The sequence below is a fragment of the Lithobates pipiens genome, unplaced genomic scaffold, assembly GCF_037356315.1.
Source record: "Lithobates pipiens isolate NorthernLeopardFrog02 unplaced genomic scaffold, aLitPip1_a1.2 Scaffold_16, whole genome shotgun sequence".
NCBI lineage: Eukaryota > Metazoa > Chordata > Amphibia > Anura > Ranidae > Lithobates > Lithobates pipiens.
Genome location: NW_027507748.1, coordinates 124936280 through 124948727, shown reverse-complemented (window position 1 = coordinate 124948727; position 12448 = coordinate 124936280). Strand labels below are relative to the sequence as shown.

General features: G+C 43.1%; 1 protein-coding gene across 4 annotated transcripts in view; it reads right to left on the bottom strand.

Moving 5' to 3' along the window:
- Window positions 1-12448, bottom strand: part of SPAG5 (sperm associated antigen 5) — a 191205-nt gene that overhangs the window by 47166 nt on the left and 131591 nt on the right. For all 4 annotated transcript variants that reach the window (XM_077480426.1, XM_077480428.1, XM_077480427.1 and 1 more), the window contains one exon: window positions 1386-1466. In XM_077480426.1, the coding sequence (XP_077336552.1) occupies window positions 1386-1466 (81 nt within the window). The remainder of the gene's footprint in view (window positions 1-1385; window positions 1467-12448) is intronic.

Genomic DNA, 12448 nt, shown 5'->3' with positions numbered 1-12448 from the left:
GCATGTCGTGGCTGACCCAGCGCAGAGCTCTGGTCTGCACACGCTCGCTGGCCAGGCTGGGGAGACTACAAGGATAAGGGTATCCAGCCTGTCACTCAGCCAGCTGTTGATAGCAGATCACAGGATCATAATCTTGGGCAAAAGGCAAACTTCTGCAAAAAAATAAAAAATAATCAACGGACCGATCGGCCCGCAGGGTTCCTAGGTCCATCTCTTTCACTAGGCAAAAAAATAAATAAATGAGGCTGCAGGATGCAGGCTAGGGGGTTGTTACTGAAGGGACTGCCCCTTGGGCGGAACTAGAAAGCTCTGTTTTTTTGTACATGTTAACATGTTCTGCCTAGTCCTCTCCTGAAGGTGGCATAACAACCCGAAGGTCTAAAGTAAAGGAGCTGTGTCAGTCAGTGAACGTAAGATAAATCTTTTTAAAAGAGCTTTTCAGGGTGAAGCCCATCACCCTGAAAAACAGGCTCCAAGGTCAGCCATGGAAGGTTAGAATCTCTGCCAGTTCAGCAGGAACTGGCCAAAAGGAAAACCATTAGTGGGCAGGCTGAATGTTCCAAGTTGATCGTTCGATCAACTTGGGTACAACCAGCCTGCCAAATTTGCTTGAGGTAAATCGCAAGTGGCTAATGATAATCACTGTCTTCTCCCGGCAGGGACGGCTTCCCCTGTAGAAGACAATGGCTCAGCAAGAGGGATTCCCCTGGCAACACCATTTGTGTTGATGGGGGAATTATGCAAAGGATGTAGCAAGCTTGGACAAAATTATTGAAACCATTAATGGAGATCTTAGGGTGCACAGACTGCGGTTGCTCCAATTATAAACGTACCACATTATATAAAAAGGTAGCAATAGGATCCCTAAGCTTGAATGACATCTCTGCCAAAAGAAATCCTATCTTGATCCAATTTCTCAGAAGAGTGGAGGGGGGGGGGGGAACTCATCCTCATCAACCAACCTTCTTGCAAGAGCAAAGACAGGAACCGACTCAAGAGGGGAGAACGAAGAGGCTAGTTTGTGACTCCTGCCATCTAGGACCTCAAAAAGGGCCAAGGTCCAGCCCAAAAAAACTGAGGGCAATAGGGCCTTGTGGTGAGAGACCATACATCACTGGCAGCTCCCGTGTGATAGTGTGCCAATGGAAAGCAGTAGTGTTATACATAGCTTGATGGTTAAACAAGAAAAACATGGATAATGTAAAGCAAGTCAAACGCTACGGTAGCAAAAGATAATGGCTTCAGTTTTATCCCAGCTATCAAATAATTCACATATATCCATAAAACGTGAATTTCTGGTTTAGAATAAATAATGACAAAGCCAACTCTTTTATATGAATTCACAAACGGTGCGATCGCTTAACAGACAATAGAATTTTTTTTACCTCTGTCTCGTTCATTTTGGTAATCTGCTGAATTATCTTCTGTTCATGGTGATGGACCAGCTCCTGAAGCTTTCTGATATGCTGTTGGATAAGCAGGCTTGTATGAGTACAGAATTGTATTAATCATCTCATGTTTGACAAGTCTACCCTGCTTAAAAAAAACAAAAAAACATTACGATAATTTTGCCAATGTAAGATAACGTGACAGATCTTTTAAAAAAGGGACATCTACCAAACCTAAATACTAACCTTACCAGTGTTCTCTCAGCTTCCACACCCAACACTTCCAGATATGAAAGAACATACAACCTGCTGCACTGTGATGGTGCCCAGGCCTAACAGCCAAGTGCCAGGCTCTAGCACTGTTACAGAATTTGGTGTCATCAGCAAAATTGTTAATTTTACTGCTAGCTGGTGAAAGGGAGAACAAGTCAGTTCAGTATACGAGAAGTGTGGGGTCTTGTACAGAGATTGTTACGTTGCCCAGCATTGGCAAGGTGACAAGATTTCTTAACCACTTTCAGACCGGACCATTTTGCTGGTAAATGACCAGAGGTCTTTTTACACTTTGGCACTGCGCTGCTTTAACTGGTAATTGCGCGGTCATGCAATGTTGTACCCAAACGAAATTTGCGTCCTTTTCTTCCCACAAATAGAGCTTTCTTTTAAAGGTATTTGACTGACTCTGCGATTTTTATTTTTTGCGATATAAACGTAAAAAGACCGCAAATTTTGAAAAAAAATGATATTTTCTACTTTTTGTTATTAGAAAAATCCAATAAACTCAATTTTAGTCATACATTTAGGCCAAAATGTATTCAGCCACATGTCTTTGGTAAAAAAAAAGTCAATAATTGTATATTTATTGGTTTGCGCAAAAGTTGTCACATCTACAAACTAAGGTACATTTTCTGGAATTTACGCAGCTTTTATTTTATGACTGCCTATCTCATTTCTTGAGGTGCTAAAATGGCAGGGCAGTACAAAACCCCCCCAAATGACCCCATTTTGGAAAGTAGACACCCTAAGGAAATTGATAAGAGGCATGTTGAGCCCATTGAATATTTTATTTTTTTGCCGCAAGCGATTGAATAATGACAAAAAAAAAAATTTTTTTTTTTTTTACACAAAGTTGTCACTAAATGATATATTGCTCACACATGCCATGGTTATATGTGGAATTGTACCCCAAAATACATTCTGCTGCTTCTCCTGAGTACGGGGATACCACATGTGGTCGACTTTTTGGAAGCCTAGCCGCGTACGGGGCCCCGAAAGCCAAGCACCGCCTTCAGGATTTCTAAGGGCATACATATGTCATTTTACTCCTCACTACCTATCACAGTTTTGAAGGCCATAAAATGCCAAAATGGCACAAAACCCCCACAAATGACCCCATTTTAGAAAGTAGACACCCCAAGCTATTTGCTGAGAGGCATGTTGAGTCCATGGAATATTTTATATTTTGCCACAAGTTGCGGGAAAATGACAAACTTTATAAATTTTTCACAAAGTTGTCACTAAATGATATATTGCTTACACATGCTATGGGCATATGTGAAATTACACCCCAAAATAAATTCTGCTGCTTCTCCTGAGTACGGGGATACCACATGTGTGGGATTTTTTGGGAGCCTAGCCGCGTACGGGGCCCCGAAAACCAAGCACCGCCTTCAGGCTTTCTAAGGCCGTAAATTTTTAATTTCACGCCTCACTACCTATTACAGTTTTGAAGGCCATAAAATGCCAAGATGGCACAAAACCCCCACAAATGACCCCATTTTAGAAAGTAGACACCCCAAGCTATTTGCTGAGAGGCATGTTGAGTCCATGGAATATTTTATATTTTGCCGCAAGTTGCGGGAAAATTACAAACTTTTTTTATTTTATTTTTTTTTTTCACAAAGTTGTCACTAAATGATATATTGCTCACGCATGCCATGGGCATATGTGAAATGACACCCCAAAATAAATTCTGCTGCTTCTCCTGAGTACGGGGATACCACATATGTGGGACTTTTTGGGAGCCTAGCTGCGTACGGGGCCCCAAAAGCCAAGAACCGCCTTCAGGCTTTCTAAGGGCGTAAATCTTTGATTTCACGCCTCACTACCTATTACAGTTTTGAAGGCCATAAAATGCCAAGATGGCACAAAACACCCACAAATGACCCCATTTTAGAAAGTAGACACCCCAAGCTATTTGCTGAGAGGCATGTTGAGTCCATGGAATATTTTATATTTTGCCGCAAGTTGCGGGAAATTTACAAACTTTTTTTTTTTTATTTTTTTTTTCACAAAGTTGTCACTAAATGATATATTGCTCATGCATGCCATGGGCATATGTAAAATGACACCCCAAAATAAATTCTGCTGCTTCTCCTGAGTACGGGGATACCACATGTGTGGGATTTTTTGGGAGCCTAGGTGCGTACGGGGCCCCGAAAGCCAAGAACCGCCTTCAGGCTTTCTAAGGGCGTAAATCTTTGATTTCACGCCTCACTACCTATTACAGTTTTGAAGGCCATAAAATGCCAAGATGGCACAAAACCCCCACAAATGACCCCATTTTAGAAAGTAGACACCCCAAGCTATTTGCTGAGAGGCATGTTGAGTCCATGGAATATTTTATATTTTGCCACAAGTTGCGGGAAAATTACAAACTTTTATTTTTTTTTCACAAAGTTGTCACTAAATGATATATTGCTCACACATGCCAGGGACATATGTGAAATGACACCCCAAAATAAATTCTGCTGCTTCTCCTGAGTACGGGGATACCACATGTGTGGGACTTTTTGGGAGCCTAGTCGCGTACGGGGCCCCGAAAACCAAGAACCGCCTTCAGGATTTCTAAGGGTGTAAATTTTGGATTTTACACCTCACTACCTATCACAGTTTTGAAGGCCATAAAATGCCAAAATAGCACAAAACCCCCCAAAATGACCCCATTTTGGAAAGTAGACACCCCAAGCTATTTGCCGAGAGGCATGGTGAGTATTTTGCAGCTCTCATTTGTTTTTGAAAATGAAGAAAAAAAAAAATAATGTATATTTTTTTTCTTTTTTTCAATTTTCAAAACTTTGTGACAAAAATGAAGGTCTGCAAAATACTAACCATACCTCTCGGCAAATAGCTTGGGGTGTCTCCTTTCCAAAATGGGGTCACTTGGGGGGATTTTGTGCTATCTGGGCATTCCATGGCCTCCGAAACTGTGATAGGCAGTGAGGAATGAAATCTAAAATTTACACCCTTAGAAATCCTGAAGGTGGTGCTTGGATTTTGGGGTACCGTACGCGGTTAGGCTCCCAAAAGGTCTCACACTTGTGGTATCCCCGTACTCAGGAGAAGCAACAGAATGTATTTTGGGGTGTAATTTTACATATAACCATGGCATGTTTGAGCAATATATCATTTAATGACAACTTTGTGCAAAAAAAAAAAAAAAATAATAATAATGTATTTTTTCCACAACTTTTGTCAAAATATAAAATATTCCATGGACTCGACCTGCCTCTCAGCAAATAGCTTGGGGTGTCTACTTTCTAAAATGGGGTCATTTGGGGGGGTTTTGAACTGTCCTGGCATTTTATGCACAACATTTAGAAGCTTATGTCACACATCACCCACTCTTCTAACCACTTGAAGAAAAAGCCCTTTCTGACACTTTTTGTTTACATGAAAAAATATTTTTTTTTGCAAGAAAATTACTTTGAACCCCCAAACATGTAGTGTTTTTTTAAAGCAAAAGCCCTACCGATTAAAATGGTGGGTGTTTCATATTTTTTTTTCACACGGTATTTGCGCGGCGATTTTTCAAACGCATTTTTTGGGGAAAAAACACACTTTTTTTTATTTTAATGCACTAAAAATCACTATATTGCCCAAATGTTTGATGAAATAAAAAATATGATCTTAGGCCGAGTACATGGATACCAAACACGACATGCTTTAAAATTGCGCAGAAACGTGCAGCGGCGACAAACTACGTACATTTTTAAAAGCCTTTAAATGCCTTTACAGGTGACCACTTTAGATTTACGGAGGAGGTCTACTGCTAAAATTAGTACCCTCGATCTGACCTTCGCGGTGATACCTCACATGCATGGTGCAATTGCTGTTTACATATGCCACCAGACCAACGCTTGTGTTCCGCGTTGCGCCTTAGCAGGGGGGGACAGGGGTGGTTTTTTTTTTTTTTTTTTTTTTTTATTATTTATTTTGCTTTTTTATTTTTTTTTTAAACTGTTCCTTTCATTTATATATATTTTTTTATGATTTTTATTGTTATCTCAGGGAATATAAATATCCCCTATGATTGCAATAGGTAGTGACAGGTACTCTTTTTTTAAAAAATTAGGGTCTATCAGACCCTAGATCTCTCCTCTGTCCTCAAAGCATCTGACCACACCAAGATCGGTGTGATAAAATGCTTTCCCAATTTCCCAATGGCGCTGTTTACATCCCGCAAAATCTAAGTCATGAAATGCTCGTAGCTTCCGGTGTCTTAGGCCATAGAGATGATTGGAGCCATTCTGGTCTCTGATCAGCTCTATGGTCAGCTGGCGGAACCACCGGCTGCATTCTCAGGTTCCCTGTTGGGACAGGAGAGCCTGAGAAAACCATGGAAGATGGTGCGGGGGGGGGGACATTCCCTCCCACTGCTTGTAAAAGTAGTCTAGAGGCTAATTAGCCACTAGGATTGCTTTTACATAAAAGCCGACCGCTGGCTGAAAAGAATGATACCAAGATGATACCTAAACCTGCAGGCATCATTCTGGTATAAGCACTCAAAGTCCCGCAACATACCAGTATGTTGCTGGAACTGGTTGGGCATATATTGTATTTTTTTTTTCATGCAGCCTGTGGGCTGAACGAAAAAAAAATATTGATCGGTGGGCATGCCCACCATTAGATACCACCCTTCATCCACCCACTTTCTAATGGTGGGCATACATGCACCATTTATATATGCCGAAGCATGGGGGCATCCTCCCGCAAAAGGTAGGAGCAGATCGTTCCTCCACCCCGTATGCCCCCATGCTTCGGCATATATGCTCTTTTTTAACTGTGGTGGTGAAATCACCCCCGACAGTGCTGGAGTCGCGGCTTTATGTATCGTGGGAGCAAACGCTGTTGCTGTCAAGATAAATAAATCCGCTCTGCAGCAGAATGGCGTACCTGCTAAGCAAATGATGGTTAACAATAAAACAAAGTAACATTACAGTATAACAGTAGGACTTACCATACCTGCAAAGCAAATACAAAAAAAATCGCAAAAAATAACACATTTAACACAATCTGTGCCTAAAATATATATATGCCGAAGCATGGGGGCATCCTCCCGCAAAAAAGTTATGCCGCGTACATACATTCAAACTTTTCCACGGGCAAGCCCTCCGTCGGAATTTTGACTGTATGTACGCGGCATTAGGAGCAAAATCGATCCTCCACCCCTTATGCCCCCATGCTTCGGCATATATGCTCTTTTTTAACTGTGGTGGTGAAATCACCTCCGACAGCGCTGGAGTCGTGGCTTTACATATCGTGGGAGCAAACGCTGTTGCTGTCAAGATAAATAAATCCACGCTACAGCTGAATGGCGTACCTGAAAACAAAAAATGGTTAACAATAAAACATTGCAGAATAGAATACAGTACAAAGGAGCAGAACAATAGAGAGAGAATAGAGAGCGAGAGAGAACAATAAAACGACAACTATTTTTGGTTTTTTTATTTTATATTTTTTTTGGTTTTTTTGGTTTTTTTACTTTTTTTTTTTTTTTTTTTTAACACTTTTTTTTGTAACTTTAACACTTTTTCTGTTGTAACGGTTCCAGCGGTTTGGGTCTCTCAAAATGTGATGGCATCTTGGGAGACCCTGTGAACGTGTGCCTAGCTTGTGCAATGCTGTACCCTGCGCTAATACTCAACTAGTTCATGGTAGCGTTCAAAACACTCACCCTGACAAAGACCAGGATTGCCAGGACAGCGGGGACAATAAGAACGGGTGTCACGCCTAAATCCGCGCTTGGTACAGACACGACATCTTTTTTGGGGGGTTCGTTGGGTAGGGGTACTCGGGAGGACATAAGAATAATGCCTCTCATGCAGCCGGCTTACTGCATCTGGTAGGGGAAGGTGAGGTGGAGCACCGCCTGGATACAGAAGGGCTCTGACGATATCCTCCTGGAATTTGAGGAAGGATCCAGTCCGTCCTGAAGCTTTGTGTAGTACATAAGCATTCAGTATAGCCAATTGGAATAAATAAACAGACACTTTTTTGTACCAGCGTCTGGACTTACGGGCAACTAGATACGGCGCCAACAACTGGTCATTGAGGTCCACCCCTCCCATGTTAAGGTTATATTTGTGGACACAGAGGGGTTTCTCCACAACACCAGTCGCCGTAGAAATTTGGACCGTCGTGTCTGCATGAAGGGAGGTAAGAACGAAAACATTCTTATTATCCCTCCACTTCATAGCGAGCAAATTATTACTGCGCAAGCAGGCTCTCTCCCCCAGCCTAAGACGGGACTCTACAAGCCGCTGGGGAAAGCCCCGGCGATTAGGTCGCACGGTGCCACATGCTCCAATCTGCTGATCAAACAAGTGACTAAAGAGTGGCACGCTTGTGTAATAATTGTCCACGTACAAGTGGTACCCCTTTCCGAATAAGGGTGACACCATGTCCCACACTATCTTGCCAGCGCTTCCTATGTAGTCAGGGCAGTTCTCCGGCTCTACGTGACTATCTCTTCCCTCATAAACCATGAAACTACGTGTATAGCCTGTGGCCCTGTCACAGAGCTTATACATCTTGACCCCGTATCTGGAACGCTTGTTGGGGACGTATTGTTTGAAGGACAAGCGACCAGAAAATTTAATCAGGGACTCATCAACGCAGACAACTTGATCGGGAGTAAACAAGGCTGCAAAACGTTGGTTGAAGTGGTTTATGAGGGGCCGAATTTTGTAGAGCCGATCATACTCAGGGTCTCCACGAGGACGACAGAGTTCATTGTCGCTGAAGTGCATGAACCGCAAAATCATCTCGTATCGTGCCCTGGACATGGAAGCAGAGAACACGCGCATATGGTGAATTGGGTCAATGGACCAATATGACCGCAACTCACTCTTTTTGGTTATGCCCATGTTGAGGGAGAGGCCCAGAAAGATTTTAAATTCGGAAACCGTAACTGGTTTCCATTGTCTGGCAAGGGCGGACTGGGGAATAGTGGCGATGTGTTGAGCAGCGTACAAATTGGTTTGGTCCACAATAGATCTAAAGAGATCTTCGGTGAAAAACAGTGAGTAAAAGTCAAGTGTCGTAAAATCAACTGTTTCCACGTTAATGCCAGGTTGGCCAGTGAATGGGGGAAGTACGGGTTCTGCAGAAGTGGTGGGCACCCAAATAGGATTGGCGAATTCTGCAGGAAGGGCACTATGGGTACGACGGGCCTGTCTTTGTCTTCTTCTTGGTGGCAGCGGGACACTACTTGTGCTTGCCACCTCGCCAGCTTGAACTGCACTTATGGGACTCGCCACGTCACCACGTGTTACTGCAGTGCTGGATGTAGGTCCAGGGTGTACTAGGCCGCTGGTGCTTGCCAGTTCACCAGAAGGTTGAGCGGCTCTAGTATGTCTCTGCTCCATACGAGTGACCTGCGGTTCCTGCACCTCAACAACAGAATACATACGGGATTGGGCACACCTGTTCTTAACAGCGGCCTCATCTCCGTCGTCAGAGCTATCTGTCATGGAGCCGCTGTCCTCTACAGGATCGTATTCTGAGCCTGAATCTGACAGATGAGTGACGTCCTCTTCACTATCTGTCATGCTCAGAAACGTGTAGGCCTCATCACTAGTGTACCTTCGCTTTGCCATTTTGGGCTCTAAATTTAGGGGTACACTAGTGAGACTCACAGGTAAAAAAGCACCTAGCCTGTCAGCGACTGTTTCAAAACGCTACAAAAAAAACTGTTAGCGATCGCAGGGATCAAGCCTGACTCTGCGAACGCTGCAGTTATGTGTGTTGTGTTTTGTAAGTGACAGTGATCGATCGATACTGCACTTGGGTGGGCTGGGCTGGGCTTGGCGGAGGGGCTAAACGCAGGTGCTAGCGGGTATCTGGGCTGATCCCGCTAACAATGCGTTTTGGGAAACCTAAAATGCTGGCAACGCTAATATATATCTGATCAGATACTATATTACTAAGGGAGGTGTATGCTTTGCGCGTGGGTGTTAGCGGTACTGGCACTAACCTGACGCTGGGGCGACGCAGGCCTTATCTGACCCTAAAAAACTTATATCACCCGCCGGGTGATCAGGGGGTTAAACCTTTATTAGGTAATAAATGGCGGGTGCCCTGAAACAAAAAAATATAACTAACCAACCAGCGTCACCTGTAACAGTTATATGGTGATCACTGGTGAAAGGGTTAACTGGGGGGCAATCAGGGGGCTATGCGGTAGTATATGGGGGTCCCTGACGCTATAAAAAGCTGCGGCGAACCCAAATACTTACCTGCCTATCTAGCGTCACCTGTGACACTAATACAGCGATCAGAAAAAAATCGCTTATTAGTGACACTGGCGACGGGGGGTGATCACGGGGTTAAACCTTTATTGGGGGGGTTAGGGGGGCACCCTAGAGCTAAAGGGGGCTAGCCCTAACTGCCCTAACAGTTATTACAGTCACAAATGACACCAATGCAAAAAAATAAAAAAAAAAAAAAAAAAAAAAAAAATGCACTTGGTGTCACTGTGACTGGGGGGGGCAGGGGTGATTGGGGGGTGATTGGGGGGTGATCAGGGGGGTGAAAAGTGTGCCTGGCGTGTTCTACTGTTAGTGTAGTGTTAGGTGCAACTCACCGATCCTCTCTCCTCCGTGCCGGAACGAAAAAGACCGACACGAGGAGAGAATACATCACTTCCTCTCCTGTGTTTACATTACAGGAGAGGAAGTGATGTCAGGGGGGATTTTCATTCGTCGGGAGCGATTGCGAGGGGGTGGCCATGAATGAATGGCCGTCCCCTCGTCCGGGATCGCTCCCGAACGAATACCGACCGCCGCAGGCACCGGGCGGGGGCCCGATCGGGCCCCCGACCCGCGGGAAGGCAAGGACGTACATTTATGTGCTTATGCCTGCCCGTGCCATTCTGATGACGTACATCGGCGTGAGGCGGTCGGCAACTGGTTAAAGTATGTATACTTTAACAAAAAATGTATCTTATTTGCTATCTTATGGTTTGTTAAACATACGGATGAAAACATTTTCTTATACCTGCTCGACAAGTGAAAAAGAAAAAAAAAAAAATAGAAAATTGACCAGCCAAAAATCTACAACAACTTCCTGTGTTCTTCTTCAGTCAGTTATGCCTTGCATTGATCCCAACCATCTCAACTGCAAAGCACCTCCCCTATTTTATCGAGGGGGGCAGGTGTTCCACACTATACTCCTAACACACACTCTTCCTAGGGAGAATGTGCTTCTTCAATATGCAGTATAGTTGACATCCCAGAACAGAAGTGTTCTCCTGGTAGGATCATGAGGTAAAAAATAAAGGGGAAAAAAATAAAAAGTTGAAAAAAAAAATAAAAAGTTGAAAAAATCCAGCCACCACATCCAAGGAAAGTTGAGCTGCAGTACGTTCATTTTTTGTTCTTGGGTTTAGATACACTTTAATAAAAGCACTTTTATGGTTTTGGAAGGAAATAAGGCAACATATTTTACACTTTATAATTTGGAATACATAAGTAACATTTTGAGATGTGTAGGTCATGTTTACTAGACTGACGTATTTTTACTGTAAAAAGGTATTAGCCATAGAAATTTCCAGAGTTGCCAGTAGAGACCACTATTTTATGCTGCAATAAGTCTTCATGTGCACAAGTTTTTATATAACCCATACAGGATATAACATTATATGGCAAGGAGGTCAGCAGAGCCATAGACTTGCATTGTTGGATGTAACATAACAGCGCAACCATTGTGTAGCATTATAAAGCAAAGCCTGCATATGTAAATGAACAATTAGGCTGACCCTTTGTACATATATAAAACACAAATTAAACATATTCAGGCTGGAACTGTGAAGTGCAATTTTTAAATAGTGGTTGGGTGCCAAGTTGTTTAGGACACAGCTTTTTCATTAACCTCCCTGGTGGTATGATTAGTTCTGATTTTAGGTGCTGAAAGCGGTACAATTATTTTGCATGGAAATTTGACGTTTTATAGTGTAGGCCTGCAATTCTTAGGAATAACTCTCTTAAATCTGTTCAAACAAGAGTCTAGTAGACATCCCAGGAATGATAAAATGTATAATAAATAATGATAATAAATAATAAAAATTATTCAATAATGTAATCAAATCTAAAAACACTGAAATTTGCTCATTTGCAGAATTGTCGCTGTCATTAGATTGAGTGGTTGATGACCGCCGTTTTCTAGTTGGTCTAAAATCACTTTTGACATAAAGGGACAGTTTTTGGTTGCTATGGGCAATCTCCAAATTTCAGGCAGAAAAAAACTGTATTTATAATATAAAAGTGCATGCAGGGCACTGGACAGACCACTAGGGACAAAGGGGGTGTTTTTTTTTGTACAGTACTGTAATCTGTAAGATTACAGTTCTGTATGTGTTTTGTGTGTTTTTACTTTTTTGAATTTGGCGCCGAGCTCCGCTCCCGTGCGTCGTAACGTTGCAGGGAACGGAGCTCGGCGGCACTCGGGCACTGTGTGAATCGAGTGGAGGACAGCTCGCTCACACAGCGTGGAGGACATCGCTGGATCCAGGGTACAAGGTAAGTAACATCTCCCTGTATTCTCCCTGTATGCAGCGATGCGATCCCGAGTCTGGCTGGGGGTTACCGCACGTGGTACTGAATTTCCAGCCTGAGCCAGATTCGGGATCACCGTCAGGGAGGTTAAAGTATATGCCAACCTTCACCTTGTAAAACTTTTATGTGATATTAGAAAAAAAAAAAAAGAAGGTATTTACGTGATCACATAGCATCTATTCTCAGCTACATAATAAGCTCAGAGAGCTGGGGGAGGAGAAACAG